This window comes from Lichenostomus cassidix, chromosome 2 (genome assembly GCF_008360975.1).
Source record: "Lichenostomus cassidix isolate B80296 chromosome 2, HeHo_3.0, whole genome shotgun sequence".
NCBI classification, from domain to species: domain Eukaryota; kingdom Metazoa; phylum Chordata; class Aves; order Passeriformes; family Meliphagidae; genus Lichenostomus; species Lichenostomus cassidix.
In genome coordinates, this window is record NC_139482.1 from 62,360,389 (window position 1) to 62,380,219 (window position 19,831).

The 19,831-nt window shown below is 41.0% G+C and overlaps 1 protein-coding gene across 4 annotated transcripts in view; it reads right to left on the bottom strand.

The window, feature by feature from the left end:
* Positions 1-1,806: 1,806 nt before the first annotated feature.
* Positions 1,807-19,831, bottom strand: part of RNF182 (ring finger protein 182) — a 36,293-nt gene continuing 18,268 nt past the window's right edge. For 3 of the 4 annotated variants that reach the window (XM_085051811.1, XM_085051812.1, XM_085051813.1), the window contains exons 2-3: positions 11,513-11,593; positions 1,807-6,031 (exon numbers count right to left, since the gene is read on the bottom strand). In XM_085051811.1, coding sequence (XP_084907937.1) covers positions 5,087-5,824 — 738 coding nt within the window. In that variant the 5' untranslated portion in view covers positions 5,825-6,031; positions 11,513-11,593 and the 3' untranslated portion in view covers positions 1,807-5,086. The remainder of the gene's footprint in view (positions 6,032-11,512; positions 11,594-19,831) is intronic. The other variant, XM_085051814.1, reaches the window with a different exon arrangement.

Here is a 19,831-nt window from a genome sequence, read left to right on the forward strand (position 1 = left end):
ATTTATTCTTTGTGCCAGAACTCTTTGTGAACTGTGACGGTTCAACTTTCGACAGAGGTGGCTGATGCAAAAGGAAGAATGATGCTTTACAGAAAAGCAGTGGAGTATGGTGTTTGTGCCTAAGGTCTGGTAGACTTATCAGCTCCCTTGGGAATCTCCAGCACTAAATATTTACTGATATCACTCAAAGGATAACACCTAGCCTGGTAGTACGAAAGTAAAAATAGATCTGGAGAACAGTCTCTTTCTATAATTTTGAATATCTTTAAATTATTTCAAAATTCTCAGTTCTTCTTCCCTGCCTCTTTTTTTTTTCCCCCAAGAAATCCTTGAAGGCACTGCTCTACTTAAGTGCACTTTGTAGAAATATGAAGAAATCAAAAAAACCCAACCCTAGGAAACCTTAGGATAGTCAAAATGAGCCTGTTTAAGACCTGTTTAACACTGTGGACCTTCCACTCCACCCATCATCCATGCATGAATATGAAATCATGATGCAGAACTCCTGTACAAGAAATCAAGATGCACAGCTGAAGCAAAGAGTCCCAGAGGACATGCAGGGGTGGTGTTGAGCCATGGTGGCCCTCAGGCTTGGGACAGCCTCTCGGTAGTTTTGAACCACCCAAGACATAGCAGAATGTAGCCCCATGTTTTCCTTGCTTTGACATCAAAACTATTATAACAACATGCTGCCATTTCCCCTCTGCATCCTATTCACTCTCACATCCTGGCTGCAATTTGCCATATTTTCAGGATTAGTCTTGCTGTGCTGGACTGGGCTGCAAACTGAGTGTAATAGAAAAGATTACTTCATTTCAAAGTACTGTTTATCCACATTTCCAGGTAGACTTGTCTCAGGAGAGAGGGCAGAAAAGTAAGGGGAACAGTGAGTTGAATCTACCCCTAGAACTGGTTAAAACTAAAAAAAAAACCAATGGTCCTGTAGCTCAATAACAAGGAGCTCCCTCAAAAACATCATCCACCTTCCTGTGAACCCCCTCAGTTCCTCTTCCTCAGGTTGAAGTGTAGTAGTCACTTAGGTGGAAAGCTGTGTTCTGTGTCTGTCTATTTGGCTGTGTGCTGCAGGACTCCACAGAATGAGAGAATTGTCTGAGTTGGGAGTGACCCACAAGGATCATCAAGTCCAGCTTTTAAGTGAATGGTCCATACAGGGATGGAACCTGCAACCTTGGCATTATCTGCACCATGCCCTGACCAGATTATCTGTATCTTCAGGTAATCAAGACTGTTTGGAAGTCTACTCTTGGATATGTCTTAAATGCTGGCAACCCTGAAGTTTGCCAATAACGTTATCAGGACAAGAGTTTGCCTACTTGAAGTGTTAGCATACACTGTCTTGTGGGCCTATAATTGATATAGTAAGACCTATGAAAGCTCACAATGCAGCTAAATCAAAGACATCAGCCCTTACTTTGGCCAGTCCTGTAGCTTGAAATAGTTAACAGTGGCAATATGCCCAAATGTGAGGATCTCTTTAAATTAGAATGAAGTTCAATACTTTGCCATTTGGAAAGTAAATGTACTTAACTGTAATAACAGTAACAAATTAATTTAATTACCAAATGTATTTTAAACCCTAGAAGGGTCTGTACAAAAAGCATTAAACTGTTTGCAGCAGTTCTACCCCAAAACACAGCCCCTTTATCCCTAGGGATAGACCCCTCTCTGCTTTGCACAGCCTCTCAGCCAGGCCACACCCAGCCCCACATCCTATGTAAGAATCCACAGACGCTGTGAACTCACTTTCTCTTAACTGCCCTTTGGGCTCTGGGCTCTGGGCTCTGGGCTCTGGGCTCAGGCCACTCCTGCAGAGCTCCATCCCTCACCAAGTCCTGCTCAGAGGATGTTCCATCTCAGCACATCCTTCCAGTGCTGTGCCCAGCAGCCACTTCTGCAGCATCCTGCCCCAGCCCTCAGGGGATACCATGATATCATGCCATAAATGAGCAGCTGGTGAGGATACAGCCTGCTTCCATAGGATAAGCAGGAATTTAAAACAAAACAAAAAAATCTCATTTGGACTAAATTAATCCTGTAGTAATGAATTTCTGACACTTTGTACTTGGTTGAGTCATGTCTGGGCATAGCAAGAATAAATCCCACTGAAAGGGAATTGCCTTGGTGTGCCGGCAGTATTTTACAACCCCAGGAGCACATTACTTTCCAAGGAGAGAAAAACAGTCTGAGAAAAGGAAGGAAAAGCAGGCAGACAAGTATGCAAGTCTTGATTTTAGCCCCATATACATTGATTTCAGCAAAGTTATTCCACTGCAGAGGATGCAGAAGTTTTCAGTTTTAAGTCAAAAGGATGGTAGAGAATAAAAGTAAGGAAAGAATAATACCTGAAGTTCTTCTTGTCTCAGTCACACGGCAAAAATTCTTCTCCACAAGTAATTGATATTTACCTCCTAGCAATTCTCAGTGGCCATATTGTAAGCCATATAGGTATTTTATGACACCAAATCTGCAATAGCATGCTCTGGCTGAGTGGCAGGATAGCTGTACAATCAATATGTTTTTGCACTCTTGCATCTTTGAGTGGGTTTGTATTGCAGCACAGCCTAAAATAACAGCATAAATGTAATGGGCTGACAGTCTGAAAAGTAGAGAAGTGTAACAACAGGTGTATTAATTTGTGCTGTGATGTGTAACTGATACCACTGTAATTTTGCTACAATTAGGCTCTGTTTTAAAACAAAATACCTGGTGCTGGAGCTAAGATAATCAGCTGAAAATCAAAAGGAAAAGACAACAGGTAGCACTGTAGAACATGTTGTGCAGAGGTAATAGATATATATCACACATTTGCAAAACCTATTTCCTCTGTTAGTCACCCCTTTATTAGAGACACTATATTCAGACGAATTGAACAAATCCTGAAACATATAAACCCCTAACACTACAAATACATCTTTTCCCAAAGTTATGAAGTTCTATAAAGCCACCTAAGTTTCTATTTTTCTTTCTTTTTGAGATGACTGTTGTTGGATATTTAAATTTTATGAGTTCATAGATGAGTCAAACCTTTACTGGAGATGATTCCTCTTCTAACTACGTGTGCTTTACCACAAACATTAAAAACAATTACTTAGGAACAGTAATTTCTAGGAATTCTGAAAATATTTTAGATATAATTATTGTCATTACAGAAAAGTCTGAAGCATTTCCTTTAATCATTCAATACATAGCTCCGTAATTCCATACACTAGAAACTATAATTTCGCTGTAAGTTTTCTTCTTATGTATGTGTCAAAATGTACATACACACACATATATATGCACTATTACAAAATGAGTGCCAAGAAAAGCAGGACCTTTACATTTCCACATTTTCTCCATTTGCAGTAGGAATAAAACTGCAGATACCACCTATGCCATCTACAAAAATTGAACCAGCTTTACTTCAAATCCTCTTGACAGGCTCTGCTTTTCCCACTATCATTTTTCATTCTTACCAAAGTCTGTTTGCTCTAAGAGTATATTGTTAGGCCATACATTCAATCTTCATGCAACAAACCCCTCTCCTTTTTACACTGCCCTGAAATGACTAAATCTTGTGCCAGACCCAAAAACCAGGCTTGCATTGCTCAACTCCACCCTGCTGTGCACAAGAAAACTGGTTTGCAGCTGCGGTGTTGCTAGACCTAGTTATACACATAAACATTAAATATTACTTATTGTTGTGCTCTTCCAGTAGTTCAGAAAGTAGCCTAAACCATGCAACATACCAGAAAGCCTTACAGGGCCTGGTTCTATTTGTTGAGTGGTAAGTATCAGTAGTTCCTCTGAGCTCCACTAATCGAGACATGCTAATTGCCACATCTACATTGCCATCAACTCACAGTGGTGACAGGGAGTTCAGAGTATTATTATGAAAGGCTATGCCTTCAACAGAAACCTTCCCAAAGTCATAGTATCTCCTTACAATGCTCATTCTGTGAACCCAGAACACAAACAAGCAAACAAACAAAAAACAAACAAAACTCCAAAACTAAAAAACCAAAACCCCAGTTAACCATTTCAGATTTTTTTTCTTGTATTTGTATTAGTGATTGAAGATCTGTTTCCTAATGGTTGGGAAGAAAAGTCTATCTTGAGAGCTAAAGTCATGCAAGCCAAATTCTCCAGCACAGCTGCCACAGAGCACATGAGCATGAGGTTGGTCATCTGTTAGGAGGACTGGTGGCTTGGAAATGTCACTGCTGGTGGTGGAAATGCTGGGAGGGAGGATAAGCATAACAGAACATAGCTAGAAAAGTCTGCAGAGCTCTGAACCCTCAAAGGGAAGCCTAAGGTGTGTACACTGAAATAAATGCACCTGGAGAGAAGCAAACGTGGCTGGGTCCCCAGAAGTACTCATTAGCAGGAATATTTCACAGCAAGCTGCAACTGTATGACAAGAAAAATGGGCTTCTCTTTGGGGAAAGTGTTCTGGAGACAAGTGTTTTGCATTTAAAAAAAAAAAAAAGGATTCCTCATTCTACAGAATGCAAAAAAACTACAACCATTGGCCTCCCACAAGTGTTTTTGCTGTAACAAGAACTAAAAAAAAAAATTAAAAAAAAAAAATGTTTTATTCTAATCGAGTGATTTAATTTGCCATAAATGATAGTGGATGTTAAATAACAGATATTCCAGAGCATGACATGCTTTGGGTGAAGAGATGCAGAACTTGGACCTGGATGGTGTGTGCTACCTTAATTTCTTCTTGGGTAGATCCTACAGCCTGAACTGACTTGATCAAGTCAATACAAAGCAAAGTGCTACTCATTTGAACAGTGGCAGCAGCAGCAGAACCAAGTTTGGCAGTTTTGCTTTATCCCTTTCTAAAACACATTGCTTCAAAATCAACATGTAGTTTTTATTTCCAATTCTTAGCTCAAAAAAAGCTCAGGGTGAGTGAGGTCTAATTCAGTTGAAAAAAAAGGGACCATGTAACTAGGGCCACTGCTTCCATTTAGTGGGATGGACAATAAGAATAAATAAGAATACAAAGAATACAAAGACAGGATAAATCAACTATGCTAAACATCTTGTAATACATCTTATTTTACTGTATTTGTTATCAAGATGACATGCAGTCTAGAACTTCATGGCAAACACACTGGCAAAAGCCATAAATCATGAGAATAACAAGGCTCGAAGGAACAAGGCTTACAAAGACAACCCCAAGGGTGACTTTCTTGGATACCAGCAAATAAATCCCTAAAGGCAAGGAGCTAAAATACAGCAACCCTAGCAACCACACTAGCACCCGAATCGAGGTCTGGAAGAGCAAAGATGTGCAGTTCCACACTGTCCAGTTGTGGGACACAGTTGCAACAGAGTCAAAACTTGTAGGCCTATAAAATTCCACCACAGGGGTTGAGTTCAGAGTCTGGGGACTTTCTCTTTGTACTTCCATGATTGTTATAACCAAGCAATTAGAAGAGGTATGAGAAGGACTAACCAGAGATGCCAGCCTTTTGGGGGTCAGCAGCAGTTCTGTTGGGTTGTCTGGTAGGCACTTCTTTCCCTTTCCCCCACAAGCTAAATTCAGCAGGATGTTGTTGTCATCAGGAAGACTACTAACCTCATCGTCTGGCAGGCACGTTTCAAACCTGCAAAACGGGCACACTATGACTCCTTGCGGGGAATCACCAAAGTCTATGATCTTGCAAAGGCATTTGGCACATACTCTGTGACAGCACTCCAGCACTTTTGGTTTTCTCTGTCGCAGGTTATAGCGGTTGTAACAGATCTTGCACTCAAGCTCATCTGTGCTCTGGGTCTCCACGGACTCCTCTGGCAGTTGAGTGGTCATTTCTTCAGTTGATTTTTAGGCTTATGGAAAGAAAAGTCAAGGGATGAAGAGGTCACTCAGGCTTATTTTAGAACATTTTCCTATCACCCATCTCAAACAGGAAAAGAGGAGATGACATCATTGAAAAGCATCAGCAGACATCATCCATTTTCAACTTCTGCTAGGGACTTTGCACTGCATGTCCTTTAGTCTGAGCCAGGCATCCATCTGAAAAAGCCAAAGAGGAATTTTTGTTGAAGGCAAAAGCAGGAAAAGAAACAAGAAGGGGAAGGGAAAAGGTAAAGGGAGAGAGAGAGAGGAAAATGGACAGGGAGAGGGAGAGGGAAAGCTTTACCAAGTGAAATATGCAAGTTCTACATTTTATAAGCTCAGCTTCCTTTGCTAAAACTGCCTCTAAGGTAGCTTTTTCCTGTGGCATATCAGGCCGATGACAGTCATGCTGATAAAACTTAGCATCATGCTTCATGGATTTATTTTAAGTTGTAGCTCTGGCTGGCTCAGCTCATGAATTTCTCAGCAGAAGATGCAGTCTAACCACTGATCTGTGACCATTTGTTTAAACTCTGGTTTCCCAAGAAAATGAGACCCGACACCTGGAGCTTTTTACACCTGGTAACTTGTGAACCTGCTGTCCAATTTCAGACAAATCAGCAGAGGGGCTGCAGTACTGAAGATAATTAAGTTTCTAAAAAGAAATGAACACTGGTAATTGGGTAGAGGAGAGGTATTTATAATAAGTACCATTTATCCTGGAGGGCAATGGCTGGTCAGCACACCCCACCCTCTGTTCTGAATGGGCAGCAAGCTGCCTGTAGCTCAGCCACAGAAAAGCACAACCCAGAGGGAAGCTGGTGATACTGTGGGGAAACAAAGAGTTTGGGAGAGTGGAGTGGGTATGAAAGAGGTCCAGAGTTATTGCACAGTTATGTGGGGACCTAGGTCAAATCTGGATTAGACTTTGTTAATTTTTCTCTTTATGGAGCAGCCCATTTCTTTTTCTCCACCCATCTGCTGGACACATGAATACAAAAATGAGTGCTCTTTAGTTTGCAACAGATGTCTCCTTCGATATGGGGCTGCTAGCCTGAAGACTAATGTGTCTCTCAAGGACATTCACCAGATGCTCTGGTTTTCAAGGGTGTCACAGCTGTGACAGCAGTTTCACACCTCAGCTAAGGATAGGTCTGTGGCATGCTTGCACTGCTGCACTCCCACTCTGCGCAGCAGCTTTTCCACCAGACCCGTCTGTCTCACTTAAACAAATGTCTTGCCATATTTTGTAACATGACTTCAGGAAACGGTCCGTGTATTACAGACAAAACATTAACCAGTAGTATGTGCTCTGGGGATCAATAATCACCAGTATTTATGAAACCAGCTCTATCTGCCAGGAGATAAACACTTCTTCCAGATTCAGGCACATGCTTGCTCACAGAAATGAGGGCAGCACTGCATTTTGCAGGCTTTCAAACTCATCCCTTCACTGCAAGAGTAGCAAGGAATTTGCCACTGTCAAAGGATGGGGTTCAGCACTTGTGTCCAGCTGCCTCTTGTATTATCAGTATCAGGCACACTGAATATGAAAAAGTGACCTATTTCAAGCAACTAATTTCTTGACTATTTTTTTCAGTAAATTTTAATTTCTTTCCCTTTCCCTTGGGAAGTTTTTACTCACTCCTAGCATTCAGATTTTTGTCCTTTTTTTGAGGCCAAGGCAGGAAGCAACTCTTTTAAGTACTGTGCTCCTTCTGTCAGTATATTTTACCTGTCAACCATTAGGTACAGTAAAGTCTCTTTCATGGGCCTCTTGTTCTTACTGTGCTCTAAGTATTTTCCATTCTTTCAATTTTCTGCATGTCCATCAGAAGATTCAAATATGGAAGAGAGGTGGATATATAACTTCTATAAGCAAAATAATTTGTAAGACTCAACTCCTGGATTTTAAAACAAAGATGTAAACATCAGACATTGCAGTAATGAAAAAACATGACAACATAGTGTAAAAACCCCACATATTTATCTAAGAATTGTTACAGACATGGCCCCCTCCCCAATCAATTACTTCAATAACTCCTTTCCTGCCTCTTCCTATTTATTTCTTTAGTACTCTGAACATTTTCATCTCTGCCTTACTGTTGTTTTTATTATTTGTACTGTGGATATATTTGTGGCATTTTGCATCAGGCAAGGCAAACATAACACCATCCACAATGTTCAAGGTGTACAAGCCAGACATCTTCTGAGACACAAAAAGAACATCTTCTACAGAATTTGTAATTTATCCTTTATCCTTTGTTACACTGTGTGCTTTCCTATTAATTTCTACTACTCTTTTTATTTCATTCCAAATATCATCTTCCAGATGACTTTTAAGTAGATATAAATGTCATGAGATGCTAACTTTCCAAAGGGTGAACAAACCCCAAAATGGACCAAAAAAAGTGAAATGCCAGCCTACAGGAAGGCAAAGAACTGCTGAAAAATTAAGAAGCCTAACAAAAAAGTGATGGTTTTGGACTTTTACATCTTAAGTATCATTTATCTTCTGTACCTAAGATGAATTAGGATTAGTAACAAGGTACTGCTGGCAAATATTGTCCTGTGACATAAAACTAGGTTCCTGATTAACCAAAAATCTTCCAAAATATGTGTCTGCTTCTCTTGGAAAATTATGACCTTTCTCTGAAAACTTCCAGCTAGAAAAATCTTTGTATTTTAGTGTTTATCTTTCTAATTAATATTTCCAGATTTTCACGAAACCCAACCCACTTTCCAACCAATTCTATTCAGACATGGATCACCTTTTCCCGAATCAGTTTTCAAACTGAATGTGTTTTCCTGCATTTGCCACCTTAAAGTGCCAAAATTTAACATTAATACAAGGAACAAGAAGTCTCTGGGAATAGCAATGTCCCAGTTGCTAAACTGGGATCATTAGCTCCAGTTCTAGAGCACAGTGTATTCCTATTGTAGTTTCTGTCATGAGCTATTCTACAATTTTTTTTCAAACTTTTTTTTTTTAATATAATGTACTGTACAAGAAAGAGTGACTTTCATAATCTTTCTCACTTCCTAGAGTGTCTAAAAAATATCTGTAATAAAACATCATTGATTGTTTCTTCTTTGGGTAACTTTAGATGTTGGATTTCTCCTTACGCGTTTTAGTGTGAATACTGCTTATTACTATTCGTTATTTATACATTTTTTTCTTTGAAAATTAAAATTTAATCACCAGTTCCTATTAATGCTTTTCATGCATTTTTATGCTCTCAGCTCTATGATGGTTTTAGATGCTTCTTCTGTCTTTTTTGCTTTACTAATTTCTTATGGCAATTTTTCCTTCTCAGTATCCACTTTCCTGCTCTTTTTTTCTACCACCATTGTGGGTTTAATTAATGCTGCCCTGCTATTATAAACATCACATACACGAAAAAGTTCTACAATTAGATATTTATTAAAAATATATGGAAACTGAGGCTTTTAATGAAATTTGGCTTCAAATTATTCCTATTTCTTGAGAAAATGAAGCATTTCTTAAGAAATATGGCCAGCTACTCCTTCAAGCAAGTTCTGTATCAAAGATTTTATAGCTGGTCTTTTGCATGCTTCCCAGTTGGGTATTTACTGGAAGCAGGCAGGATAAGGAATTAAAGAATGGAAGAGGTTAACTACCGCCCCTCTGAATCCTGCTCCCTCACCAAATTCACATTTGGTGACAATTCACATACTTCTTCTTGTTGAGTGTTAAAAGCAATATTCTGCAGGGGAAAAAAAAAGGGATTGTGTCTATATGTTCATGTTTTTTCCTTCTCTTTGAGACACTCGTTTTATGATGCCACAAGAAAATATATCCCTATTATGTGCTCCAATACTCCATTAATATTTGGGCTGTTTTAAATATTGAGCTGCATCCTGCATGCTCTTTCTGACCTTGAAATCCAGTGGCAGTCATGATGAGTCTAACCTCTTTCACTTCAAGTACAAAATTTGTAGTGACTGGAGATCAATGTGAAATCTCATGTCTATTTTTAAAGCACTCTGTGTATTTCTATTAACTCTGATATTTGTCATGACTTTAAACTACTTCTTATGTCCAGTTTTTCACCTGAACTTAGACTTGTCTCACCTGCTTGTTTGATACCAAGAGACACAAGTTGTAACTAGGGAAATTTCAATTACAGATTAGGAAAAAAATTAGCACACAAGGTATTCAAATGCTGAACATGTGTCAAGACACAATGTAAATGAAATCTGCAACCTTACAGACATCCTTGACTGGATGCAACCCTGGTCAGGCAACTCTGCCTTGGAATTGAGCACTGCTTTGAGCAAAGGAACTGGATTTTCCTGGAGATTCTTTCTAAAACAAATTATTCTATGATTCATCTATGTGATCTGTTCATAAAGCTTTATCTCTGACTGAATAAAGAATCAGGCTGACAATTGCTTATGTAGCTAAACAACTGTCCTAGGTAAAAATTCTTTCATTTAACCTATGAATTAATTTTTACAAAACCTAGAGTCCCTCTGCTGTCCTGTCTTCCACAGAACATATCTGATGGGAGCAACACAACTCAATTGCAGAACGTTTCATTCCTGTGACTGTTTTGTAGCACACAGCAGCTTTCTGAACAAAATATAAACTACTAGACACGTACAGTGATGACAGTATCCATTGCAGTTTATTCAAGAACAAGCACATCTGTTATCCTACGACAAGCACTTGTCTTTTGTAAGAGTCCTGACTAAGCACTGCAGGAGTGAATCCATCCTTCGTGCTTGAGCTCTGACTCCCTCTCTTTCCATCCCAGTGCCATCTGCCCAGTATGTTACAAACTCCTCTACTTGAAACTTTTACTAAAAAGGGAGAAAAGCTGAAGAGAGAGATGCATCTTCTAGATGGCAGAAGATCACAAGCAATCCCTTACAGTGCTCCAGCTGACTGCTGGAGGGCAGTCCCAGAATCAGGGGGAATATCCTCCCTTGAGGGCAAGAGGAGGTGACCCACAGGACCAGACTGAATAAACAATAGCAAGCTCTCATGTATTACCCCACAATACGGCCAGACAGAGTGCAATGGACCATCAACCCCAACAGGCCACTGGCCATTGATCAGTTTTGTACTAATCACTGCTCTGCAACTGTGGACTTTCTTCCCAGGCATGGAAAGAAAGGTGAATGGGCTCTGCAACATATTATGGCCCTTCTTTGCACTCGTCTATCAAACACGGTGTAGACAAAGTGTTCTTGTGAGTGGCCAGAAGCAATTACTCGTAGATGAAACTCTCAATATTGGAGCTCAGTCATGCTGACAGGGCAAAGTAGATGGGAAATTTCTGCCTCTCTTCCCTAATGGAAGATCATCTTTGCCCAGTTCATCAAATCAACCTTTTATCATTCATCTCTCACACTTTTTTTTTTTCCTGTGAAGGGAATTTTCCAATATTTCACATATAACCTAAAATGAATATATGGGCTCTGCAACTTCCATAAGATATCCATGGAGCTACCCAACATGTGATGTTTTCAAAGGTTTTAAAATTTTCCTCTAAATACAAGCTGAGCATATTTAGGAAAAAAGAGAAGGAAAAAAAATAGATAGATAGATAGATAGATAGATAGATAGATAGATAGATAGATAGATGATTGATAGATAGATAGATAGATAGATGATAGATAGAAACTTACTTTCAACGATGAAGAACTTCTTGCAAAGGTTCACTTACAGGGAACATAAGAAATGCCTATTCTTCTTCACATGGGCAAAACCTGGTGGAAAAAAGGGAAAAAACATTAGTAGAGCAAGAATACAGCTGGGAGACTCTTCAGTCTGTTTTCTCTGAAAGAGAGGAAGGAGTCCAACTTCTCTAGTTTAGATAGAAATACCCATATGTTGAGATTTCTGTTTAGAGAAATATATTGGGCAAATCTCATTTACTAAAATTATTTCTGTAACATAATCCAGTTATCTTTACAGATTTGTTGTTGATTTTCAGCCTCTTTCAATATTATGTGCTAAACACTCTGAAGTGCTATCTCTTCTAGCAACCACATATTCACAAATGTTAGCAATTGACTAAAAAAACCCCAACCTAAAGGCAGAGCATCCGAAGAGAGAAACTGTGCTCTGAAAGAACAGTTGTAAAAACATATTGAAATACTTTCCTTCAGAACTGTCATAGAAGCTCTTTGATCAATTCTACTTTTCCAAACACGCTGCAGTCTCTTCTCCAGCACAGACCAGAAAGCAACCATCTCCTGTGGGCCACTGCATTCATGTTGGAGCAGCTTTGCTGCATTCTGACTCAGCAGGAAATGACCATCACACTAGATTTTCCAGCTTGTGCTAAACATAATGCAAAAAATCCCCACCCCAAACTGCTTTACTAATCTGACCTTTGAATAGACTGTGTTCAAAGTGCCAGCAGCTATCACATGTTCAACCTGCTTCATGGCATATTTCTGCTAACTGTGGATGGGTTTTAACAATGGGCATTTCCCTGTCAACTCCAATCAAAGTGAGACTTTGCACAGGAGTTACAGAATGTGATGTACTGATCCATGCTTGGTTTATGGTCAGCTGTGTAAACTGCTATGAAAAATGCCTCCATTCTTTTCACAAAAACTTAGTTTTCAATGGCATAGGTAATGAGGTTATTCCTCCAATAACTATGCATAAAACAGAAACCCCACAACATACACAGCAAATAATTGTGTATTATTGGCTGCTGAGACTAATATAAAAAAGAAGCATTTTAATCAGAAATTATTGTTACAATATTTCAAGTTCTTTCTTGATCTCTCTCCATCCTCTGCAATAATGTCACAAAAATGCAAAATACAGAAAACTATAGTTTTTCTTATTTGAAGTAGAATTTATGGGTCTCTAATTATTTAGTATCAGAAGTCATGTAATATTAATGTGCCATTTCATACAGTCTTTTTTTCTTTTTAATTATTCGTCCTCCCCATCCTGCCTGTTAAGTAAGCAGGGAGATTTTAATCTAACACAGAGTTCACATAATTCAGTCATGTGGCACTGAATCTTAGGGTACTTTCTATATCCTTTGCATGTGCATACTCCATATCACCATACTCCATTTCCTATTAAAAACATAATTTGCAATACTCTTTTGTTATTCCAATAACTCATGTGTCAGGTGGTAGTGAAAAATGGTAAGAATAAACAGTGAATCCCTGATTGAAATCCTACTATTCTGAATTACTTACTTTCTAGCTACAGGCTACTACAGCATTGATATGAATCCTGCAACTATGGTGTAGAAAGAAGTGTTTTATTATTTAGGCTTGTAGGCAAAACCAAAACCTCTTCCAATATTTCTTAAGAAGAACTTTTCCCTCAAATGTAGAATTCATGAGCTATTTATATAATAATATGCCAAGTAACTACTTAATGTGACATATGGTTGTGGGTTGCTTTGTAGCTGTTTTAAGAATAAAACTAATAAAGGACAGAGGATCTGAGCTTTTATTAGCTGTCTTGATTTAAACTGGCTTAATTAGATTAAATTGACAAGTAAAAAGAAATGGCTTGAAATTTGTATCTAAAATGGTAACAATTAATTTTGGAGATGTGGTAGTTAAACAGAATTAAATCCTTTAAAATTATTTTTAATTCTTTCACAACCAGCTTACTTGGACTGTTTTAGCATTTTCTCTTGCACAGTTTTATCATTGCCAATGGCTTTTCCTTTATGGCTCTGAAACCAGTAAGTGATCTACTCCAGTTACTATTTATTTCACGAGAGAACTTATGACCTTACTATTATTTCAAGGAAAGGTTAGACATTCTCCTCTTTGGTAGTAGGGGTGGTTTTTGGCAGCTCTATCAAATAAGATAGAGTTCTGCTTCTCTGCTTTAGTGCTTCTGCCTTTTGGGAGCTCTTCTGAGAGTTGAACAGACTGTAGGACATTGATTCTAGAATATGACTTGAAAAGATACAAAATTATAAATAAATAAAAAGCTTCCCAGTACTTCTTAATATAGGCATAAATATTTAATCATATGGCCTACAGATATGTCTAGCATTTATCTTTATGTTAGACACTATTAAAAGCCAGTACGATTTTGTATGAGGTTTCAGAACACATGATGAAAGCACCATAGAATTTTACATCATTGCTTTGCTTGCTACTGTATGCTTGAATGTAATTAAAATTAGTTCAGAAATACAAGAAAATAACTTCTGTTTTTTTAATAAAAATTACTCGTGATAGAAGATATTAAGTGACATACTCAAAATGTAACATCCCCAAAATATAACAGAATTCTCTCTCTTTGGACATATTTTCTATGTTATATAATTTGGGAGGGACCAGGTGAAACAAAATTACAGAAAACTTATCTTGATTACATCATTCAGAGAGAAATTCCTCCTCACACAGGGGAATAATTTTAATGCATTATAATAATTTCCAATTAACTTTCAAAATAAGATTTAAATAGAAAGTAAGTGTGGCATTAGCTTTGTCCTAATGGAGCTGAAAATAATCCCAGAACAGGCTAGAAAGGGAACTGTACTTCTTGCTTTTTCTATTGTCATTAAGAAAAATCCACCTAATACATGCATGTTTATCTTAGTACATTCTGTGTCAGACATTTTTGAGGATATGACTATATATAAAGATTTTACTATATTGCCTATTTTATGTCAATAGTGCAAACAGGAGATAAAAAGGGTGGGCACTATACAGGGCAGTACTGATAACTGGATTTTATGTATGCTTTACATATATTTGGTAGCAAGGTTTTCTGCTTAAACTACTGCTCAGAATTTGCATCTTATCCTGCACAGAAAGGAAACGGTAAAAAACAACTGCAGTTACTTCCAGTCACAGAGTATTTGAGAACTCTATGTCAAAATGATCCAAAACCAATAGAGATTTCCACTTACAAACAATTTTTTCATATCTGACCTTCTATCAACATGTTCTTTTTGAAACACTGGCAACTAAAATCTAATCTATCTGATGGTGCAAATAGTCCCAATAGCTTGAAAATTGAGGGGTCTGAGGAAACAACACTCTGACCTGGATACAGTAAAGTGTAATTTTAATATTTTGTTTAGTTCTCCTAAAGCACGCATCTAAAAAGAGTTATTTCTGGGATAAAGATTATTTTCATTTTAGCAATACATCAAGATTGGCATATTATCCCTCCTCACTTGACATTATGATATCTATTATTATCATTATTATTACATCATTATCATCACTAGAATTTCAATGTGACTAAGAATTAAAAAAAAACCAAAAAAACTTATTGATGTGTTTAAAAAAGGGCAAACACAAACCCCTCAGATGCTACAAAAAATACAATATTAGTAGATCTGGCTGACATGCAGTGAAGTTGTATGCCTTCAACCGCATTCATGGGAAATGAACAATCCTAACAGACAAGTGTCAATGAGGAGACATTAACTTTGACAGCAACATGTATTGCCCTCATACAAAAGGTTCGTAGAAATAGTCCATTTGGCCTGATTTATACACAACATGCAAGGATGTCCTAGGTTGCAGTATAGATGTAGTTAAGTATTCTATTACCACCAGCTGTGGGCCGTTAGCTGCTATCACCTGCTAATGACCCACTCCGGATGACAGGCAATGGGCCATCAGGGACCCACCGTGTGACTCATGGACTTATCTCATCCCATTGTGAGATGCTCTGCCCAGGAGTGAGGAGCCAGGTGTTCCCACCTGGATATAACCTGGCCTTGGAACTGCCTGAGCTAGCCCTGTCTACTGGGTTCCCAGAGGACCAGAGCTACCACTGGATCTTCAGCTGGAGACTAGACCTTCACAGGATCACCGCTTCAAGTGGACTACTTCAGTTGGACTGCTACTACCACCCTAACAGGGTGTTAGGTTGTATCTGACTTTGTCAGTGCTTTTCCTTGTATTATTTCACTTATTTTTAATTTCAATCTTGACTTGTGATCTTCCACTGGTTTGTTTTCAAACCAAGACATATTTTGGCGCCCAATGTGCGGCACGACCTGGGGAAACTCAGAAATCCTATCACCATGATGCTCAGCTTATCTATATGGGTACTGTATCTCGCTCTCTATATTTTTCCTCAAATGGGATACTATCTGCCCGTCGTATTGCTCCTGTTGCAACCAGGGAATGGCATGAGAATTGCTCTATTGGTTTATTATGCCTATGGCATGGTTACCTGTGAGGCGATGAACACCATTCGTTATATATACTCGACTTTGTCTGCCTGGCCTAACCTGAGCTGCTTCGTCTGGGACCTCCTCAGCAATCGCACCCAGCCTTTGGGGCTAGGAAGAGAGAGCGGTTTCTTCCAACATTTCAGGTCAGGCACAGCCGTCCTTGACAATATTGAGTTCTCCCTGGATGCTAAGGATGGCATAATCTTCCTGTCAGTTCTGTTTTCTTTTTTCTCTGCGACCAGCACCGTGTACCTCATGCTGAAGATCAGAACAATATTTTGTCTTCTTGAGGAGGAGAAACAAAGCAAATCAGAACAGCCGAAGCCCATAGCAGTTGCCCCCGTCCAGAAAAAGAAATCCAAGAGCAAATCAGTCTGCACAGCGACTGATGAGGATGCGGCAGGACCATCTCACCAAGCAGAAGAGACAGAGCCGGAGATCATCACTCGCTCTCTATCCCTGGGGGAGCTGCGTGACCTACGGAGGGAATTCACCCGGCAGGCGAATGAGTCCATCTTAACCTGGCTGGTCCGCATCTGGGACGCTGCAGCTAATGACACCATTCTGGATGGAAGTGAGGCCAGGCAACTGGGATCCCTGTCTCAGGATGTGGTCATTGACCAGGAGATTGGGAAAACCCAGGAAACTCTCAGCCTCTGGCGGCGATTGCTGCTGAGTGTACGGGACAGATACCTCTGCAAAGAAGACCTCCAGATGCACCAAAGAAAATGGAACACAATAGAACAAGGTATCCGATGCCTGAGGGAATTGGCCGTGCTAGAGATCATTTTCTCAGAAAACGAGAGATTCCCCAAGAGCCCAGATAATGTCCAATGCACTTCACAAATGTGGCTAAGATTCGCACGGCTCGGACCAGAGATATACTCTCGTTACTTGGCAACACTGCAGTGGAGGGAAGGTGAAGACAAGGTGGGTGTGTTAGCAAACAAACTGAGAATTTACGAGGACACTGTCACCGCTCCACTACGGACCCAGGTCTCATCGGTAGAAACAAACCTGGCTGCGCAAGTCCGGAGCTTAATTGAAGAGAGCCACCAGAAACTAAAGAAAGAGCTCAAAGAAGGATTTTTTCATGCCACACCGAAACCAACCAGAGTCTCTGCCATCAGGAGCAGACGTACTCCAGCCAGGGAAAGAAAACAAACTCCACGACGTGATCTCTGGTTTTTCCTTCAGGAGCATGGGGAAGACATGAGAAAGTGGGATAGGAAACCCACCTCCTCCTTAGCAGCCCGGGTACATGAATTGAAAACAGAAACATCCATGTCAGGAGGCTCATCTAGGTACAACACTGCCCCAGTCTCTTGTGGACAGAACCCCCGACAGAATGGAAATGATAATATGACTGATCCTCTTGAAGGAACCTCAGGAACACATTTATGGGAGAAGAGCACCATGCACCAAAAACAGGATTAGAGGAGCCCTGCCTCTAGCCAGGTAGAGGAAAGGGATAATTGGATCTATTGGACTGTGTGGATCCGATGGCCTGGCACGTCTGACCCACAAAGATACACGGCTTTGGTTGATACCGGCGTTCAGTGCACCCTGATGCCATCCAGGTATGTGGGGACCGAATCCATTTCTATTTCTGGGGTGACAGGAGGATCCCAGCAGCTGACTGTACTGGAAGCTGAAGTGAGTTTAACTGGGAATGAATGGCAGAAACACCCCATTGTGACTGGTCCAGACGCCCCATGCATCCTCGGCATAGATTATCTCAGGAGTGGATATTTCAAGGACCCGAAGGGACATCGCTGGGCTTTTGGGATAGCAGCCGTAGAGACGGAAGACATAAGACAACTGAATACCCTGCCTGGTCTCTCAGACAACCCATCTGCTGTAGGACTGCTGAGAATTGAAGAACAGCGGCTACCAATCGCTACAGCAATAGTGCACCGCCAGCAATACCGCACTGACAGAGACTCTGTGGCCCCCATCCATAAGATGATTTGGGAACTGGAGAGCCAAGGGGTGGTCAGCAAGGCTCACTCACCCTTTAACAGCCCTATATGGCCCGTGCGTAAGTCCAGTGAAGAATGGAGACTGACAGTGGATTACCGTGGCCTGAATGAAGTCACACCACCACTGAGTGCTGCTGTACCGGACATGCTGGAACTCCAGTACGAGCTGGAATCCAAGGCAGCGAAGTGGTATGCGACCATTGATATTGCCAATGCCTTTTTCTCCATTCCTCTGGCAGCAGAGTGCAGGCCTCAGTTTGCTTTCACCTGGAGAGGTGTGCAGTACACGTGGAACCGACTGCCCCAGGTGTGGAAGCACAGTCCCACCATCTGCCATGGACTGATCCAGGCTGCACTGGAAAAGGGTGAGGCTCCAGAACATCTGCAGTATATTGATGACATCATTGTGTGGGGGGACACAGCAACGGAAGTATTGGGGAAAGGAGAGAAAATCATCAGAATTCTCCTGGAAGCCGGTTTCGCCATCAAGAAGAGCAAAGTCAAGGGACCTGCCCGAGAGATCCAGTTCCTGGGAGTAAAGTGGCAAGACGGACGGCGTCAGATTCCTTCTGAGGTCATCAATAAGATCACCGCGATGTCTCCACCAACCAAAAAGAAGGAGACGCAAGCTTTCCTAGGCGCCATAGGCTTTTGGAGAATGCACATCCCTGAGTATAGCCAGATTGTGAGTCCTCTCTACCTCATAACCCGCAAGAAGAACGATTTCCACTGGGGCCCTGAACAGCAGCAAGCCTTCACCCAGATCAAACAGGAGATCGCTCATGCGGTAGCCCTTGGCCCAGTCAGGACAGGACCAGAGGTAAAGAATGTGCTTTACTCTGCAGCCGGGAGCCATGGTCTGTCCTGGAGCCGTTGGCAGAAGGTGCCTGGTGAGACCCGAGGTCGACCACTGGGATTCTGGAGTCGAAGTTACAGAGGGTCTGAAGTCAACTACACTCCCACTGAGAAAGAAATCTTGGCAGCTTACGAAGGAGTCCAAGCCGCCTCAGAGGTGATCGGCACAGAAACACAACTTCTCCTTGCACCCCGACTGCCAGTGCTGGGGTGGATGTTCAAGGGAAGGGTTCCCTCTACCCACCATGCCACTGATGCCACGTGGAGCAAATGGATTGCCCTCATCACACAGCGCGTCCGTATTGGAAACCCAAATCGCCCTGGGATTCTGGAAATTATAACAAACTGGCCTGAAGGTGAGACTTTTAAATTATCTTCAGAAGAAGCAGAGGAGCAAGTAGCACGTGCTGAGGAAGCACCCCCGTATAACGAGCTGCCGGAGAGTGAAAGACGCTATGCCCTTTTCACCGATGGTTCCTGCCGAATTGTAGGCGCAGATCGGAAATGGAAAGCTGCAGTATGGAGCCCCACACGACAAGCTGTACAGGCTACCGAGGGACAAGGTGGATCGAGTCAGGTCGCAGAGCTTAAAGCCATCCAACTGGCTTTGGATATTGCTGAACGAGAGAAATGGCCAAGGCTCTATCTCTACACCGACTCCTGGATGGTAGCCAATGCACTGTGGGGATGGTTAGATCGCTGGAGAAAGGCTAACTGGCAGCGCAGAGGAAAACCCATCTGGGCCGCTGAGATTTGGCAGGACATTGCCACCCGGGCAGAAAAGCTGACCGTGAAAGTTCGACACGTGGATGCACATGTACCTAAGAGTCGGGCTAATGAAGAGCATCGTAACAACGAGCAGGTGGACTGAGCTGCCAAGGTGAAAGTGTCACAGGTGGATCTGGACTGGCAGCACAAAGGAGAGTTATTTCTAGCTCGTTGGGCCCATGATGCCTCTGGTCATCAAGGGA